General features: G+C 38.5%; 1 protein-coding gene across 1 annotated transcript in view; it reads right to left on the bottom strand.

Annotated features, from left to right (window-relative positions):
• The window catches only part of Necab1 (N-terminal EF-hand calcium binding protein 1), a 155,013-nt gene that overhangs the window by 90,469 nt on the left and 43,604 nt on the right, over positions 1-20,940 (bottom strand). Inside the window, exon 4 of the mRNA XM_052718359.1 lies at positions 6,239-6,264. Within this exon, the coding sequence (XP_052574319.1) occupies positions 6,239-6,264 (26 nt within the window). The remainder of the gene's footprint in view (positions 1-6,238; positions 6,265-20,940) is intronic.

Genomic DNA, 20,940 nt, shown 5'->3' on the forward strand with positions numbered 1-20,940 from the left:
CATATTCTAGAAAGAGCAGAACTTTCATGTACTGTGTTCTGGAAAACCAATAGCCCTTTCCAGTCCTATGAACCATCTATTGATGAACTACTATTTATTATTGTATTTCTGTAACGTATCATATTTAAAAATTACATTAGAATGATATCAACCCACATGCAGACTTAATTTTGGGCTATACTGTAATATGTTTGATAAAAGCTGCTTTTGTTAATCTAATACTCCAGGTAGAACAGTTGTTGAGATTGGTATTAACAAAAGTGGAGGCTGGAGATTTAAATCAGCTGGCTAGTATGCTTGTTCAATATGCACAAAGCCCTGGTTTCTATCCCCAGTACCACATAAGCCATGTGTAGTGTTGCTTGTCTGTAATCCCAGCACCCAGGAATTGGAAACTAGGCTCAGACAGTCAAGGTCATCCTCAGATACATAGAAAGTTCAAGTCATGGCTGGATTACACGAGACTTTGTCTCAAAAATACTGGACAGTTGACTAATTGGATACCCAGGGTATAAACTTCTCAGAGAATAAAAAACAATGAAGCACAAATATTCTAGATATTGCCATAATGCAGCCTATGCATACATAAATTAAAAACAAATGAAATATTTTTCCTAAAGCAAAATACATTCTTGATTCTGCAGTCTCTAAAACACTGTGACTCATCCTTTATAGACATTCTTTTAGGGAAGAATTAGTGAAATAATAAATGAAGAAATACTCTTTAAATAAATTAAAAGTAAGATTTTAAGTTTTGGTTATGCTATTAATTTTCTGATAGGATTAGCTAAAATATTTGTTTTATCTGTGTAGTGATTGTAATAAATGAAATCCATGTGGACAGTACTCTTTATGAATCAATATGCAGTTAATATTGCTGTAGAATATTCATAAGATAGGAAAATAATGCATATCAAGATAGAAGCAATATTAAGTTAAAATAATCAAAATATGCAAAGAAACATGAAGAAATGATAAGTTTGTTCATTTTTATTTCAATATATGCACAGCCTCAAAGAAGACTATGCAGGAGTTTTACATGTAAGTAGTGAAAATTCAGACTGTGAAAATACAAGAGAATTGAGTGTGTTAGAGGTTTTACGAAAAGGGGCTAGAGAAGAAGCTATTTTCACTTCAAAAAGACCCATCACAGAACTATTTCAATCATTCAGGATCCAGCGATGGCTTGCACCAAGATGGTGGCAATGAAAATGTTCAGATTGCTGATACATTTTGACACATATTATTTTAAATATAAATATGTGAAAAGTAATTCTGGATTTATGTGCACATTTAAAGTAAAATATGTCTTTCTGTATTCTTTGCAGGCATATACTTCAGGATGCTATAAGGAAAACTCATTGTGATAAAGGCTCCTTAGACTTGAGATTATTCAAATTGAAATGAAGCCAAGAATGAGGCCAGGTGATATGAACACAGATGTTGAAATTGTACAGACATCAAATAAAGGAGCTAACAGAAAGAAGTGCAAATTATATCTAATATATAGAAAATTGGAAAAGTTAATCTGCGTGGAGTAATTTGATTTGAGAGACTTTTGACTTCCACACAAGAGAAAATAAACGGAACTGCAGTGATGGCTCCGGAAGGTCTGGGGTGTCACTCGACTTGAAGACCATCTTCCTCCCAGACCAGAGCTAATCCACCAGTGAACACCAATAGGTGAAGTATTTTACAATGTGCAAATGAGAAATCTGATGGAATTTTTCTCCCAGGCTTTGTATTTAGAAATAGCCAAGTTCTCTAAAAGATACTTTATTAGTATCAACAACACAAAATATCACATGTATTTACTGGCTTATTTTGTTTTTTTTATTTCTATTCTTGAATTTTTAAATGGAGATCTCTGTGTTTTGACTGAAAAACAGAACAAACCCAAATAAACAAAAAACAAAGGTAGAGCATAATTGGTAGGGTGACTGTTTTGCATTCATGATGGTCTAGGTTAGATCTTCACACACACACACACACACACACACACACACACACACACACACACACACACACAGAGTCCAGGAGTTTTCATAAAATAAAATGAGTGGTAAGGCCACTCCTTTTCTCTACTCGCCTTTTCCCTTTGCTGTTTTTAAGAACGTCACACCCACTGAATCTATGCCACCCTCCCTCTCCCTCCAAGTCCTCCTGTATCCCCACCTCTCACTTCAAAATTTTTGACCTCTTCTAAATGATTATTGTTACATGCACACATGTACCTATGTAACATTTTGAGTCCATTTAGCGTTGCTTATATGTACATATGTCCAGAGCTGACCTTTCAAAATAAAGATGCCTTTCATAGTCAAGACGTTTGGCTTAGCTAGCAAAGCGTGGTGAAGAGAAATTCAGTTTTCTTTCTATTTTTACGTCACGTGTGCTAGCACATGCATGCAGAGGCCAGTACAGCATATGAGGAAACTATGTCTGGAGGCTTCAGATAGGAACCCCTCAGGGTTTCATTCATTTTTCCTCTTCCTCATTTACACATCTGTTCATTTCGACTCCCCACATAGTTAGAGAGGGCACAACCACATGGTAAGTGATCTAGCAATGACTGATGCTGAGCATGGAGGGAATGACAAGGCCATCCCTGAACAACAGCTTGAGCTGGGAAGCTAAGCAAGGTGGTGAGGCTGGGTGCCCTAAGATCATCAGTGAGAGAGGAAGCTGGGTGAGCTGTGAACACTCCTCGCTTAGTGTTCTCCTTTTATCTTCAAGTTTAGGTTAGTGTTCTCAACTGTCGGTGTCAGAGTCCTCTGGAGCCTCCCTGATTTTCTTCTCTGTGGACCAGCAGTTGGAATTTTAGATCACATCGTCTCAGGCCCACAGGCCTGCTGATTCACCAATGCGCTTTAGTAAGAAATGAGGTGATTTATGGGTACATTTAAGTTTGGGAAGCATGAATCCAGGGAACTTGCTACAAATGAAGATTATTAGTAAAGTCTCATCTGCTAAATCAGAATCTTGGGGTTAAGGCATAGAAATCAACATTTCTACAGATTCTAAAAGTTTGACATGAAAATTAAATTTAAGATGACTATGTGCAACAGGTAGGAGAAACATTTTGAAAAGAAGAGTGTTGTAGAATATTATTTGAAGATGTGTTACATTTGTTTCTGCTGTGGAACATTTGTTTTAATGATGCAAAGACATGTTGCATTCTTCTATGTTACATTTGTTTAACTCTGTGAAGCTGTGTTGCTGGACATTTCTATCTGATTGTGTTTGTCAGATTACATGGGATAAAACCCTGTATCTCATCTCACTTAGTTGCTTTTTCTGCCTCATTTACAAGGTGCTGACAAGGTACACACTGCGGAAGTCATGTAGATTCATGAGAATGTTTTCTGATACTATTTCCTACTCTGATGCAGTAGCTATGGGTTCTTTTGTTCTGACTTGATCTTCTTAAACCAGACCTGAAATTCAACTTGGAAGATTGAGTTGCAGAATAAAATCCAAAATTTCAGTAGAGATTATTCTAAGGGAGTTTGATAAGTGTGAGTGATCAGTCCAAAAAACCTTAACAGAAAAATGCACCTTGAAGAACCATGCATAATCAAAATTCCATTGTCTATCTTGATGGTACCATCCACATTCACCAATGGTGATTCAGCTTATATACTCAGACAATGCAATGTTATTAATTAAAATATTATTTATATATTACTCTCACAAGTTAGACTGCAAAGATATTTTAAAGTAATATTTTAATAGATTTTGAATTTAGGTCCATAATTGAATTAACTGGTGAATTAAGTAAAAGCTTAATTAAGCTAAGATCTAGATGCCTAGAATCTGTAATTGGTTTCTAGGAGAAAGTGCATGAAATCTCTGTTCTGTCAATCAAACCCCACCCCTCCCACGCCTACAGGGAACTTGTATGAGATGTGACTCGACATATTTCACTTGCTGGCACTGAAGCCTTGGCTCTGATTAAAATCCAACTTCAATATTTATCTTATATTCAAATAATAATTTGAAATGAAGCTGCAATCTAGAAATAAAAATGCATATTCTACAGCAGAGAAGAGGATTATAACAAGAGTGTGAATATAATCACTGGATTTAAAAATATAAAGAAATTCTGTGTTGGATTAAAGCCCAATCACTTCCCTTCCTACAACTATGGGGAGAGGGAAGCATTCAAATTCTCCAATATATACAGAGTAGATGACTAATCAAGTCTCATTATTATAGGGAAAGAAAACAAAATTCTACTTGGATGATTAAGTGAAGACTCACAGCTACGCTTTAAAGTTTAGTAGTTTTAGGAGAAGACAAATTTGTAAGACACTCCTTAAGGACAGACAGACAACAGAGCAAACAGACAATAGTCACTAAATGTTTTTTGAATTAAAGATATTAATAAGTTATTTTTTCAATTAGCTCTTCTTACTCAGGCAAAGGAATTTTCTAAACAATTAGAGAGAGTTGTTAATTTGGCCTGCTGCTGTGGTGATATTGTGTTCCCCAAAATATTGTGCACCCTAATAAACTTATCAGGGTCTGAGAACAGAACAGCCACTAGATAGACATAGAGGCCAGAAAATGGTGGCACACACGCCTTTAATCCTATCACTTGGGAGGCAGAGTTCAAAGCCACACTGGAAACAGCCAGGCATGGTGACTCACGCCTTTAATCCCAGGAAGTGATGACAGAAAGCAGAAAGGTATATAAGATGTGAAGACCAGGAACTAGAGCTGGTTAAGCTTTTAGGCTTTGGAGCAGCACAGGTCAACTGAGAGGCATCCAGTCTGAGGAAACAGGATCAGCTGAGGAATTGGCGAGGTGAGGTGGCCGTGGCTTGTTCTGCTTCTCTGATATTCCAGCATTCACCCCAATATCCAGCTCCAGGTTTGTTTTATTAATAAGACCCTTTAGGATTCATGCTACATGCTGTACCTAAACATTTGAGAGAAACAGGTCTCCAAATTCACGAAACGAGCAAGGTGGTTGTCTCAGTTCCTCCCATTATCTCACCTTCACTGGCAAGGGTTGTGGACCCGGGAGAATGGATTGCAACTTGACCTTCGCGGGCTTTGCCATTCATCACACATTTTGGTGTCATGGTCCAGGTGAACTCTTTCATCTGCTTAACCCAGTAATTGTCATGTGTACCTGAAGCTACCTGTGGTGACTGTGTGAAGGTATGGCAGGATTTCCCCATAACTCCAAAAACCTAACCCCCTGTGATACCCAAACGCCTGACTTCTGCACTGGAACTTGTTTCTTCAGTTGGATGCTTGTCCCTGAACTAGAGAGGCCTTGTGCAGGTATTATGCAGGAAGCATAGCGTCTAATGGCCACTGAAACATTTGAAAGCTCCTGGTCAGTGGTCATCATTTGCTTTGTTCAGTTGCTGCCTGCACACTGGATTGTGACACATCATTCTGGCAAAATCTCTGTTGATCTGCTGGAGGGTCAGCAGTCTTCAACGGCAGAAAGTGTCCGTTTGGATGATTGTGGTGAGCTCTAACATTGTAAGAAGTCTACAGTACCAAGAAATATTTGTGATTTCAATGAGGAGTGTTAGAAGACCTTTCTTCTAGCTACCTAAATGTTTCAGGCTGTCTAGACGATAAAATCATACTTGAGCAAAAGTGGTATTTGACACATTCGTCTCAAAATGAAAAATACCAAATCTTCCCATATGCAGAGACATATATATCTGTTTCAAGTTTAGTAGTTTCCATTTTCATAACAAAGAATAATTTTCAGATTATTTACTTTTCTACATTTTTAATCTCTGCCCTCTGTTCCCAGCCACAAAAATAACAGAAATAAATGAAGACTAGGCATTTGAAAATATTTTTCTCTGCACTTGTACATCTTTCAAAAAGGCATTTAAGTTTCTAGAATAATTGCACAGATATGGAACAAAGTTATTTTTATATTTCAAGGATACAGCTTTGGAAAGGCTGCACGTTGGTTATGAAGCAAATGGAGAAGCTGCATTTAGCTAGCGAAGAATTCGTTTCTGTAAAAACTATTCCACAATCCCAATTCTCTTTTCATGAACAAATTAACTAGGCCCGACTGTTTAAGTAATATGCACACTGGGACCAAATTCCAGGACAAGAAAACTTCGACTACTCTGCCAGATGCTTTGCGTTACTTCCGGACTTTTAACACCAAGGAGTGAGAAGTCTCTCACCTTACATTATCCCTTTTCTGAATCAAATCAACAACAGTTTGGTTGGTCTTAAAGATACTCACCACACAGTTCTTCTGTGTCAAGATTGCTGAAAAGAGAGAAAAAAAGATGTTATTCTTTGTTAATGGTTTTTCACTTATCTTTTTTTTCTCCAGAGCTGAAGACTGATAAATTCAAAATATTGGGATAAAATGTTAATAAATATATTACTGTCAGAAGAATAATGCCATGGCCATGACCTGTAGTACAGAAATGAAAAGATACTTCAGTATTAGTCAATTACCTCACACATGATACAAATGATCTTCCATGGGTCTATCCATAGCCCTTCATTTAAGTTTCTAAACACTTAAATACAGTTATTCTCCAGTCCCCATAATTGTTTAATAAAGGTGTGTGGTTATGATAGTTCTCTTAGCCATTCTACATTGTTGAGTACTTGCATGTTATTAGTAATGATTATATCAGAGTCTGTCTTGAACAAATAATTCTGTATTTGTGCTTTTCCTTTCAACATACTAGAAAAATAATACACAATAGCAAAGAACATGAGCTCTGGGGCCAGAACGCTTGAGTCCAAATCTTAACTCCACAGTGATCTTGGATACCCCAATGAGTCTTACTGTCTCTGCCTCAAAAGGCTGTTTCAGTGTTCAAGTGGATTGGGCAAAGGAAACTGGGATCACTGGGGCAAAGTTGATCATTTAATAAAAGCATCATGATTGCTGACTTAACAGAACCAGAGCTGACATACTTTTGAAACAAGTTTGCTTCAATGCTCATTTCAAGTGATTTCTAAGATGTAATAGTTACATGGCTCAAAATTCAGATGTAAACAATAGAAAATCATTACAATTATGAGGAAAAATTCAAAATACTGGGATGAAATGCTAATAAATATATGTGATTATCAGAAGAATAATGCCATGGCCATGGTCCAAGAAGGGTGTGGTACAGGAATGAAAATATACTTCAGTATTAGTCAATAAGTTGTTATAACTAATCACATTATGAGAGAAAGGAGAAGCATACAATATTAGCAATGGTAAATAAGAATTTAACTATAATTCCTGTTTTTTAAAAATTAAAATATGAGGACTAGAAACATACCTCTTAAAGATCTAAAATACATGAGGATCAGCTAGGAATATGAGTTTGAAAAATCTTAGAACTTCCACTTGTCACATGTCAAAGTTCAACATACACCTTCATAGACAAGTCTTCCTGTAAGTCATAGGAAGGGTTGCCAGACACGAGAGACACTGTCATAGCATTCCATCACCAGCCCTATCATTCTTTGTAATGTAACTAAACTCAAGATTTCATTATATGACACCAAATATTCTATCTTGTGTTTGAATATTTTGATACTTCAATGCATGATTTTGTAAATAGATTTGCCACTAGACAGAATATGTCAGGTCTGTTGTGTTAGTTTTGGTGTGGGCTCCTCATTATTCATTTTTTATTGCACAGACATGTATTGCTACATATTAGATATTATTCTAACTGCCATTAATACCCGAGGCTGTAATATATATCAAAATGAATATATTAGATTCCTAGTCTCTTGGAGCTCAGTTCAAAAGTAGACCCAGAGGCCACACACAGTGGCACTTGCCCTTAATCCCAGCACTCAGGAGCCTCAGGCAGGCAGATCTCTATGCATTCAAGGCCAGCCTGGTATACATAGAGAGTTCTAGGACAGTTAGAGCTACATAGTGATACCTTGTCTCAAACACACACAAAAAGAGGTAAACTCATATATAAAATAAATAAATTACAATAAATCAGTTGATATCAGAGAACTGGAGAACTTTTCTCAGGGATCAAAGATTGTATCTCAGGGTGATACAATTAAGCTAAAGTTCAAAGGTTAAATGTGAGTAGAAAAAGTAGATGAACAAGGGATATTCTTATTAAAAATATTTTTTTCAATAGAAGTTAAAAGTGTGACTAGGAATTCATTCAATTTCAGGGAACTAAGCTATTTCTTTGACTGAAATGTAGGTCATCAGTGAGGAAATGGGGCTGAACAAATAGAAGGCCTAACACAACAATGTATGAAGTTCCTCTTTGCTTTCTTATCAATCTGGAATCACAGAAAAATCTAAAGGTGAGCCACTTGACTAGATTACAGGTTGACTAGGTTACAGCTTGACTAGATTACAGGTTGATTAGGTTACAGCTTGACTAGATTACAGGTTGACTAGATTACAGCTTGACTAGATTACAGGTTGACTAGGTTACAGCTTGACTAGATTACAGGTTGACTAGGTTACAGCTTGACTAGATTACAGGTTGACTAGATTACAGCTTGACTAGATTACAGGTTGACTAGGTTACAGTTTGACTAGATTACAGGTTGACTAGATTACAGCTTGACTAGATTACAGGTTGACTAGATTACAGCTTGACTAGGTTATATTGACAAATCAGTTTCAATTAGGTAGTGGTAGAAGGAAAGCAAAGACAGAGCCCCATTTGCAGGTTACCGAAGTATCCAGGGCTCACTGATGTGGGTGGAGCACACAACCCAGTGTGTACCAGTCTCATTCACGAGGTGGGGCAAGAGGATATCTTTGTATTTACATTTAATACTAACCTTTACTTTATGTTTGTGTATACTTATACAACATACAAACAAGTATGCCTATAAATCTATATTTGGTTTATAATCTAATAATACAGTATTTTTTAAGATATAGTTCTCGATACCACTTCCCAGGACTCCACTTTTCCTATATTAACTAACAAGGGAGTGTGGTCTGTAGCAATTCTCTCCACTAGTGATAGGTAGAGATGAAGAGATGGATGGGAAAAAGCTGATACTTGTGAAAGGTTTTGAAGAGAAACCAACAGCATGTTTTAAAACACATAGGATTCAGGGTTAGCTAGCACAGGCATTTTGTAGTATCACTGTCAGATATAAGATTTTTTTCTAAGTCTTACTGTTTTTTATAGAACTGCAGACTTGAAAAGGACTTTAAAGGGCATTGGTTTTGTACTTGTTTTCTTCAATGGTCCACAGGTTCATGACGAGATTTATTTTGAATTTCCAAAAGAATAAACAGCTCCAATTTATTATTGAAAATTAAATTACTTGGAATATAGTATAAAGTAGAACAGCTAGGAATAATGAACACAAGAGCCCTGCTCGTTCATTACTACAAAATGATGCTTGTCAAGTGTTCGTGGCTCCAGCATGCTGTATTCAGTCGTTTTTGTGCCATGCTGTTAGTAGTGGGTAGGAAGCCATAGTTCTCCTTACAGCAGGATTACATGGATAAATTATAATAGGACTCATTTCAGACTGTGATCTATTACATCCTGTAGTAAGGCAAGATTTTAAAGGACACATCAGCTACAGAAGAGTCCAGAGTGTATCTGGTAACATGCAGGGTTTTCCTGCTTCTTTCCATGTTTATAGCAAAAAGTCCAATGGTATTTTACCAATGGCATCATATTAAAATAAAAGAGAGAGAGGTTCAGGGTAAGAGAGAGAAAGCCAGAGGAAAAGAATGAATTCTGATTGTAAACAGTTCACATTCATACAGAAACAGAACAGGAGGGGTATTAATAGAAGAACCCCTTCTCATCTTGCAGCCAGAAAGGGATAGAAACCAAACACAAAGCTACCGATAGCCATCTGATTGGCAATAATGAAAATAAAGGCAAAGAAAGCAAATGTGCAGTAGATGAGTAGCCATGTGAATTGTGTGTTATTATAGAATCACTAAATGCAACTGAAGAGTTCTCACTATCATGGAAAATATATGTGTGTGTGTATATATATATATATATATATATATATATATATATATATATATATTCAAAAATTATACAAATATCAAACCAGAAGTAAATTGGCTATATCCATACATATTGGTCAAAAATTATTTGGAAAAAGTGAATGAATATGATGGTAGTGAACCCACACTGCTCTTGAGTGATAGGACATCAGGGAAGTTTGTTACTTCCTTTTACTTTTCTAAAATACCGTTGTCTGTAATCATTACATTTCCTTCTTAATGGAAATGATAAATTTTGTGGTTGGACTGAAAGAAATCAGGAAAAGTAAGGTGTTAAGGTTAACAGGTGAGATCCATAGTTTCTTTGCACGCACTATGCAACAGCCTATGAGTTTGCTTAGTAGAGGTAGAGTTAGAAAAGGCACATTTTTTTTCTTGAGCTTCAAGTTATTGATTCATTCAGCCATAACATACTAATTATTTCCTCTGTGCCTTATAGTAAGCTGCTTTGTGTCCTCAAAATACTTGCGTCTTATACTCAGTATGTGAAATAAGGTCTTTGTAGATACAATTAAGATGGGGGTTATATTGCGTTAGTGTGTGTGCTAAGTGACTTCCTCTTTAGATGAGATAAGGAAGAAAACTTGGGATATTGAGACACAGACACAGAGAAGGCTTGTGGAGTCAGGCAGAGATTGGAACTCTTCTTCCATAAGCCAAGAAATGCCAGCATTTGCCAGCGACCACAAGAAGCTGAGAGAAACAAGGAAAGCTTCCCCACTTAAGACTGGAGAGAGCAAGGTCTCGCTGAGCCCGTATGCTGGACTTCAGAACTGTCACAGAATAAATTCCTATTGTTTTCAGCTACTCTGTTTATCACATTTTCCATAGTAGCTCTAGGAAACTCTTAAAGCCTTTTCTAATATCATGTGTGGGGTTCAAGTAGCCATGCACATCAAATAGCATCATGTTTTGCTCTCTGTGTCTCTTGACTGTCCTTTGGGCACTTCATGAACTCAAGAGCTAGTTTAAAAGTTGGGTGTTACTACACTGCATTATGGTGAGAAATGTAAACAGATAGAGCTGGTAAACCACTGCTAACATGCATGGAGTACTGAGCAGGAGCTGTAGACCCCTTGAGCACCTTCCAGGGCACTTCACTCTACATAAGGACTCTATGACTTACCTGTTTCTTTCTCATTGTACAAGTGATGCTAAGTTTCTTGTTAGAAATACCCATCCTATCCAATGAGTGAGTGGTGTTGCCTGTATGCAAACCCAGGCACATCTAACTGGAGAGCTCTTGTCTTCTCATATGGGAATCTGGAGTCAGCTGCATACAGAATAGTTAGCTACAGTAAGGAAAGAGGTGAGGCTCTGAGGAACCCTTTAAGAATATTCACTGGAGCCGGGCGGTGGTGGCGCACGCCTTTAATCCCAGCACTCGGGAGGCAGAGCCAGGCGGATCTCTGTGAGTTCGAGGCCAGCCTGGTCTCCAAAGCGAGTTCCAGGAAAGGCGCAAAGCTACACAGAGAAACCCTGTCTCGAAAAACCAAAAAAAAAAAAGAATATTCACTGGGACTCTTCATGCAAATGCACCACTTCTTAGACGTACGAAGGAGAGACTAGGAAGTTCTCCAATTCTGTCTTCCTGGTGGGGCTCTATGCCACCCCACAGCAAGGACTAGGCACCATTCACCGAATATACAAATACTGAACAGAGTTACTTCCACTCTGCAGAGACTCTTATTGCTCTGTAGAACTTTACAGAGATCTAAATAATGGTTTTTGGACTGAATCCATCATTTCAGGCACAAATGGAGGGAGAGGGACTACAAAGGAACGTGATGATCAGAAGAGCAGCCAGGAGGAACCAGTTCAGAAGGCAAGGAGTAGGGAGCCATAAACTCAGACACAAAAGAGAAAGTACAGGAAGGTCTAGAGAGGGCCAGCTTGCAATTCACATTTAGGGCTTTTGATAACGTTCAGAACAAGACTTATAATCCTTCTCTGAAATCTGGAGCCTTGGAAATAACAGAACTATGACTCTGAGAAATGAGGCATGAAAGTATAACCAATGAACACAGTGTCTTCAACCCAGATGAGGACAGATCCCAAACAAGGACATAGATAACACAAAAGAGTGCAGTGAAGAAAGATGTATTCTCCAGGTTTATCTCCAAACAAAAGGAACATGAGGATTTTTTTTTTTCAGGGAGGTTATACTCACTCATGTAGGGACTGAGATTGCCCAGTTTAAAGTCATCATTTAAGAAAGTAGAGATAGACGACACAGTTTGGGATACACGTGTGGCTATGCATGGGATGCAGTTTTGCAAAGATCCAAATACTGGACAGGTATGTCACCGGGTGTACTCAGGTTGCAACATAAAGAGCTTCTGAAAATAAGGAGAAGGGCTCTTTGCAGTTACACTAATAAAGTTGGACCTGAAAGGTGCCTGCCTTTCTAAAGCTAACAAAACCAGGAAATAAGGTGTGACTAAGGAGACTGAGGGCGGAGGGCACAGAGAGAGGACAGCAGTTGCATTCGCAAAAGTGTAGAATTATAATCTGAAAAATGAGGCAAGACGAGGCAAGGGGAGGGGAGGGGCCATAGCAGAGACCAAAGAATGGCCTGGAGAGTGGGAGGTAATTTTCCTTCTGAATTTGTTTTTCTTAGGGCAGAAATCTAATAGGTTTATGCTCCAGCCTGGTTTTTAGTTTAGAGGTTTCTCAATCTAACTGAACCTAGGAACTGCCTGGGGAATTCAGAAATACAGATTCCCAGGCCAAACCCCTAGGAGTGTGCTTCAGGGACTCAAGGTGTGTGCAGGGACTTCTCCTTTAGAAGCCTGCTGAAGTGATATTTTGTTGCCAGCCTTCACCTTTTAAAACTCTCACAAAGCAAACGAAGCATTTCCCAACCATTGAACATAATCCACAAAGAATATTCCTTGCTCTGCAAGCAGGGCTTAAATTTACTATAATTATATACTCTGTTAATCTAAGCTCAATAATTATATACACAGCAATACACTTTGTTCAGCTCCATAGAGAACTCAATTACATCCAGCAGGGGGCGAGACCTGATTGTTTAAAAGGTCACTCCATGTGTCAACAGACTATTTGGCTTTGCTCTCTTAAAGCAACCCCTATTCCTGATGGAGAAACCTGGCTTTCCTGACTATTCTCCAGAGGACTGAGGACAACTGCTATGGTCCCTCCACATCTCTTTTGCCTAGGGCTTATTATATTCGTTTCCTCAGGTATCATTGCCAGTAATAACTTAGTTCCTTGGTCTTGGATTCTGTTTTCTCACTCAGACTCTGGTTTAGTTTGTGCAGCCACCTTCTGGGCTTTTTCACTTGAATATTCTACTACTACATATCCCCCTCCATCTCAAACTTTTTTTTTTTTTTTCAAGACAGGGTTTCTTTGTGTAGCTTTGCACCTTTCCTGGATCTCACTCTGTAGACCAGGCTGGCCTTGAACTCACAAATATCCGCCTGCCTTTGCCTCCCAAGTGCTGGGATTAAAGGCATGCACCACCGCCGCCTGGCTCAAACTTCTTTTAATGTTAGAATCACTCAAAAAGCTGGTTAAAATGTAATTTCCTGGACCCTATGCCTAGAACTTGCCCTACTGAGCAGTTTTTATCTCAAGCTTCCCACAAATGTGCTACTGATTCCGGGGTCACAATTTAAGCAGCAGTGATGGATGTCAACAGGTGCATTTGAGCTCAGTGTCTCTTTTCCTTGGTCCAAGTTAGATGCTCTAAAAAGTCAGGCACTCTGAACCACAAACGCCACCTGCCAGACTGCACGGTTCCTGTCTCGCTAACTTATTCTCAGAACATCAGCAAGTTTTCTCAACTTATCAATTATTCACAGACTGACTTTAGACCCTACCTTTAAAACATTCAGAAAAGAACTCAAGACAGTTTTCTTAAAGACTGTGAATTTTGAACAGCCTTCTAAGCACAATGTGAAAAATTGTATCTTGACTGTCATTTAAAAGTTGTTGATGGGGCCAGTATAATGGGCCTGGCAACTAATATTCTGGAATATTAGTTTGCATCCAGAAAACAGTCTGAATTTACAGTTGTGCAATAAGCTAACAAAATTTAGAGGAAGTGAAGAGAAAGAGGTAATAAAAATTGCCAGGCACTGCTCTTATTAAAATGTGTTGTCCAAGTGCTGAAGCATACCATAACTGACAAGCTAAGGCTTAGCACTGGACTCTTGCTGCTTGAGGAGTCTTGAGCTCTAATTGGCTGATGGACAGTTATTGCCTTTTAGACTGACAAAGCTGTCCCACGGCTGATGTCTTCAGAGGACACGTAATAGGCGACTCTCCACCCACTCTCTGCTTCTCTTTTCTGTCCTGTTTCACTGCTTTTGCGATGGTGCGCAACACCTCCCACATCCAACCTGCATGAGCTCCCAGACTCTCTGGGGACCTCAACTCCCCCTTTCATTTTCTGACTGTCTCCTTTATTATCTCTTCCACCTCCCGTACATCATGGTTTTCAACTGGAAAGACTCATCCGTAAGATACAACAAGCATCTCTTACTACTTCTACTTACCCCATCTATTCTGGGACTCACTTTCCCTGTCTTTGGGGAACTTGCACTCAACTGTATATTCCAGGAGGGGCTGCTGGTCATAGTACCCTGACTTAGTTAACTTTCTTACCACTGTGACAGGATGTCTGCTATAGACAACTTAAAAAGAGGGGAGATTTGTATTGACTCAGAGATTTCAACCCATCACGATGGGAAAGCATGTGTATTAGTCATTTTCTTGTTGATAAAATACCTGGCGAGAAGTAACTTAAAGGATGAAAGGCTTACATTGGCTTACAGTGTGGAAGGATATATTCATTACTGCATCAAGACATGAAGGCAGGCAGGAAAGCATGGGGATGAAAGTGACTGACTGGTCATTGGTCATCCACAGCCAGGAAGCAGAGAGTGAAGAAGAACACGGGCTGTGCTTTAAAAACCAAGATATGTTTCCAGTATCCCTGCTTCTTTCATGAGAGCCCACCTCCTACTGGCCTTTTAAACCCCACTATTAGCTGGGGAACAAGTGTTCAGTGCATGAACCCACAGGGGCGTTTTGCATTCAGACCACAATAGCAAGGTAAATCATAGAAGCTCATAGCACAGCCAGGTAGGAGCAAAGAGTAAAACACTGGCCTTAGCAAGCTTTTCTTTCATCTCCTTTTATTTCATCCTGGCCACCAGCACAAGGCATGATCCCACCCCCAGTCACAGTAGGTCACCTTCAATTAGTTAATGCTCTTTAGAAATGCCCCCGAGTATGTTTTACTAATCGCTTAGGCATTTTTGTTTGTTTGTTTGTTTGTTTTTGAGACAGGTTAATCTGTGTAGCTTGGCTGTCCTGGAACTCACTCTGGAGACCTGGCTGGCCTTGAACTAGAGATCAAACTGTTTCTGCATCCTGAGTGCTGGGATTATAGGTATGTACCACCTGTGTGCCAGATTATCCCTGAATTCACTCTGCAGCTGAGATGACCATCAACTTCTCCTGATATATCTGCCTCAACCTTTAGAGATGGCTGAGTGCACCATCTGGGGATTGAATCCAGGGTTTATGCTTGCTAGACAAGTACTCTATCAACTGAACTGTATCTCCTACTAGGCATTTCTCAATCCAATTAAATAAGAATTAGTATTTATCATCACATAACTCGATATTTACCCTACTTCAACCCAACACACCCTAGTCACAGGCACATGGACCAAAGTCTTCTCTCTCCTTGGATGTGACAAATGGTCCCAGACTGAGAACTTTACACAGTACTAGTCCACTGACTATACCTTTAGGACTTTATATAGCTGTCACAGGAGGATCGTTAAAGTAGCTGAGGTGGGATATTAACTTCACACTGTATAAAGTCAATCTCCCTCTGCGTCATAAAGCTCCTTCTGGTTGAATAGAGGAATCCTAAGACAGTGTGAAAGCTGAGGAAAGGAGTAGGTACATAAGAATAGCGACATAGTGACTCAGATTCTTTGAACCTGTTGTCGAGTCCAGGAAATCATTCACCATCACCCCTCACTCAAACTTCTCTCTCCTGTCCAAGCTATTTTGAGCTGGTGTTCTGTCATCTGTATCTAAAAGAAGACTGACTAAAACCGAACATTCGAAGCCACTGGGAACAACTAACAGGTAAGTTAATCTTTCCTAGAAATGTTAGTTTGGGGTCTTCTGTTTGTTTAGCTTTATCTGTTGCTTAGTGTTTAAGTTCTGTCTGTCTCCCTTCTGCGCTTCTTCATTTCTCCTCCACCAGCTCATCTACTAGCACCCCCCCCGCACCCCCCCCCCCCCCCCCCCCCCCCCCCCCCCCCCCCCCCCCCGAACTCTTCAGAAGCTGCACACAGCTCCTGAGGAGAGCTGTCCATGCTCTCTGGTGAAGTGTGGGATGCTTACATTTCCAATTCCTGTCAGACTGATATCTTTGTAGAACACTATAAAAATGAATGACTAGATCATGTACTTGGATGTCATGGGAGTGACAAATTGCTACAAGATTTTTCACAGAGCTCTTAGGTTCTTTGCTTGTCTCCATGTGGACAAATAACAGTTTGTGAGTTGACATCAACCCGTGGCCTCTGCCTTGGGTGGCACCCACAGGGGTGGCTGCAGCAGTTCAGCTGGCTTTAAATCTCCTGATCTAAATTATGTTTAAGAAATTGGTTTGTGTTACTACACTGTGGAATAAAAACCTGTTCCTGTTTGGGGGACTGTCATGGATAAGTCAAGTCTCCACTGTTTAATTTTGTAAACTCAATAGATATTTAAGAAGTCCAATTTTAACAAAAAAATGAAAAGAATGTTCATTTAAAAACTCTAGTTCTTAAAGACCAAAAAACATCAAGAAAGCATTTATCATATTAATATCCATCTATCTTTTTACCATTTCATAAGTTATTGCACAATATCATCAGCATTGATATCATGAAATGTTTCACTAATAAGAAGGTTGAACAAAGGGAGTGAGTCCAAGAATTAAATGTCAGAAAACTCATATACAGTTTTGTGACTATACACAAAGCTTGAGAAAATTGTACTAATTTGCTGTGACTTGGAATGTTCAAATCTTTTCAAAAAATAAAAAGAACTCAGAGAAATAAAAAAGTTGCGTTGGTGAGTAGGAAAATTATGTGTTAGAAGCACTTAAATACCTTTTTATGTGATAAAAATTGTCACACATAATTCTGAGCCTGGCATACCTCATAAAATGCTTGATCTCTATTTTTCCTAATATTTCAAAAAATCTAATCTTCTAGGCTTATTGCAAAATACCAGTTTCCTTTTGAGTATTCAGTCTTTGTCATCAGGCAGACAGTACAAGAAAGTCAAGTAGAAATGTTCCAGAAAAAGCTGTTCAGCACGACAGAGAAAGACAATATAAGGAGTGAAAAAATGAATTTCCCCCTTTCAATCTTTTTTAAAACTGATAACATGTTTGTATCAAAATTCATTCAAGACTTTGAGTTAGACACAAGGGGGAACTGAATTTCTTATATAAATTTTGGTGTTATTAGGCAAGTTCAAAGTGACAGAATTGACGCACAAAGTTAAGCTAAAAAACACAAAATGTTACTTATAAATGAATGGGAGGGGAGTTATCACAGGGAATCAAGATACGTTGTATTTGCTTCAGTTTTCTCATGGGCCAATTAGCAAATTTTCAGATAGCTTGAATTTTGTTTGTGGGATGGAGGAGAAGGGCTGAAGAAAACCCACATTGCAGACTTTACATATATCTTTATTTATAATGATAAATAGAATTTTACTTTACTAATTAATGCTGCTTAAGATACCTTTAGGTTGTGATTTATATGAAAAAACTCTTTCTCAAAGAAAAACAGAAGTACATATGCCTGCATACATATGCTGAACAATATGTTCCTTTAGCAGCCTATATACTAGTAACTCATGAGGGATCTGACTCACTGGTTTGCCCTCAAAATGTCCTATGTTACTAAGATTTCTAAAACTGTTACTTGAAGTTTCTATTCCCTATTGCCATTAGTATCTCCGTTTCATCATCATGCAGTTGACCTGTCTACCAGAAGAGATAGTGGATGTGCATGGTATGACATCCATGGGATGAAGTCACCTTCAACAGAAGGAATATTTCCCCACCTTCTCTACCCTGAGTGGTAGCTCTTTTTCCAAAGGATACAAAGAAAATTATGCCTTAGCAGTCATAGAAGGTGGAAATTCTTAGTCAACTGTCATGTGACAGCCTTGTCTTTACTCTTAACCTTATGGAACAGTTGCCTTTCATCAGGAGGGGCTGGTATAACAAGGCCTACGCCATTCTATTTCTAACTGGTAAATTATACATATGACAGGGAAAGAGGATAAAAGTATGAGGTGATTATAGTCTTTATATCTTATCCCACCTCGCAAAACATTTCCGTGCCTTCCCCTTTCCAAAGAGCTCAGGTAGAAAATGGAGTTGTATATCACTCTGCTCACCAATGTCGGGTACCTAAAGGGCCAGGAGCTGCTGCTTATAAAGTGTTCCAGTAGGGCAACGTTGCCGTGGTTTCCCTCTGAAGACTAGCTAGGCTTCTGATAGTGAGTGTCTCTGACTTTCCTGACTTCAGAAACAGCTCTAAGACTTTATATCACAAAAGTCTCAGAAGACAATAGATAGGAAATTTGGCTGTTATTGAATGTTATAACTTCAACCAAGCTAAAGAGATCTAGAGAAACACCTTCAGACTGATGAGGGGCATTTTCTAAGAGTACCAAACATTTTACCTACTAGCTTATAAAAGCAATGTATTAATTATTCTGAGACTGAGAAGGAAGGAAAATTTACCCTTGATGTTCAGTGAAAGAATGTTTCCAAGGAAGCCAACTCTATGGTGCCTGCCTATATTCCTTGCATTTGGGGAGTGCAGGCAGAAGGGGAGGTCACCAAGAGTTTAATCATATTCTGGCTACATAATGAGTTTGAGGCCAAAGTAGGCGACATGAGACCCTTTCTTAAAAGAATAAGACAATTTCTTCGAGAGCATGAAAACTAAATTTTTCTTCTTTAATACTAGTGGGTGTCTTTTACCCCCCAAACTTAGCTCCTACTCTTTTCTGGTCCCCTTTCCTCATCACCGATTCCCAGGAGCTTTTCTCCCACAAAGTAAGTCTCCTACACTCTGGATACAACTGATGTTCTGCAATTCATCTATGACTCTAACCATGAGAAGCTAGTATGAATCCATGCAAGGAGGGCTTAATCCCAATGAATGCCCTTTACTTCAGATGTCAGTTATAAGTAATGAATTCCAAAGCAGGTGTCTGCCTCTATGGAACGCACAGAAGCTCCATGTGCTCACCAATCCAGAAATTCAATTTAAGGTTTTAAGGGAGGTCTCACCTCTAGGTATGACAAATGATATCCTGACAACTAGTGATTAATTCAACATCTAATCCTTTCCCCACAGGATGAGGAGCTGCAGAGGTAATAGTTCTAATCTCATCACAGTGTGGCTCCATTGCTATCTGGTCCCTATTTTCTAAGAAATATTCTTTTGTGTAAACACTAGTATGGTTGAAAGGGGCTTATTATGAAAAGCAAAAGACGGGCCTTTGCATACCACCTCTCAGGACATTTCGGAGCTATGGGCCAGAGACCATGAATGATGAACGCATACAAATTTCTTGTTTTTCTGCAATATCACATGAGTTCAGTGGATACACAGAGAGGAGATTTGAACCCACTAATTAGATATAGGCCAAGTATCCTGCCTTCCTCTTTCCTAACGTAGCACTCTGCCCTTCCAGCTGTCCAGCAGTGCATATTTTCTATGGTTTCTCTTAATCATCTTTTTCATATCTATCAGTGCTCTCCATAGATGAAAATATTTTATGTGACTCACCTTCTTCTTCTCTCCAGGCTTTACTGTCTGTTTTAGATTGTTTGTTCCTCGGGCTTCTTTTCCATTATGTCATAGTTCTTCTATGCCAAAACCTTTCTATTCACCATTAATTTTACTGTTTCTTTATACAAAATGTCAGTGAAAAAATATGGTGCACATGGCCATTTCTAAGTTGTGGAAATGAGTATCAAGAGAAATTGCTACTAAGAAGCTAAGAAGGTATTTTTTTTCCTTCATGTAGAGTGACTATACTAAACCTATTGAATTACTTGATATTCAAAAGAATAATACACTAAAATCAAGCCATTGTCTTTTCCAGTCATCTCTCTCTCTCTCTCTCTCTCTCTCTCTCTCTCTCTCTCTCTCTCTCTCACCCACCCACCCATACACAGAGAGAGAGAGAGTGAAAGAGAGAGTCCATCTAATTTCATTTTTCACATTTCTATTTTTATTTTCTTCCTTCTGTTTCATGAGGAGAATTTTAGAAGTTTAAGTGTTTCAAAAAGTTAATTGACAATCATTCTGACAGATTATATTTAGTTATTCTTGCCTCTGATAATTTTTGGCACATTAAGTTAATGCTGCTCCATAGTCCTTCTCTTTGTAACTTGAAAGAGGCCAGGTACAAAAGCAAATTGATGTAGTATAAAAGCAGAAAAGATAACTCAACATAATCATCAACCATAGTGATTTTGTTAGTAGTTCTGTTAGAAGCATATCTACAGATATGCATTTTTAAATCTTCCATTATATCAATGCTAAATTAGAAAAATAGTTTAAACAGTGCTATAACTTCAAACTCTTGGTCTGTTGTTTTTGCTACAGTCTGGTCTGGTATAGAGCAAACACTTAATAATAGAGGAAAAATATGGGTAAAAATAGTAAAAACTAACAAAACAAACCCCTACAACTTGTTTTTTTCAAAGGTGCAGTCCTATTTCCAAATCATTTAAAACTAAATTTCCTTTCTTGACACTTTTGCTAACAAAGAGTGAATTTCAAAATCCCTATTGAGGCAGTTTTTGAGGCTGGTATAACTATCGAATTTTAATAAACTAGAGATCAAGTTAAGTTCACGGATTAAAA

This window comes from Peromyscus californicus, unplaced genomic scaffold, assembly GCF_007827085.1.
Source record: "Peromyscus californicus insignis strain IS unplaced genomic scaffold, ASM782708v3 Scaffold_5__1_contigs__length_169319896, whole genome shotgun sequence".
In the NCBI taxonomy this organism is placed as follows: domain Eukaryota; kingdom Metazoa; phylum Chordata; class Mammalia; order Rodentia; family Cricetidae; genus Peromyscus; species Peromyscus californicus.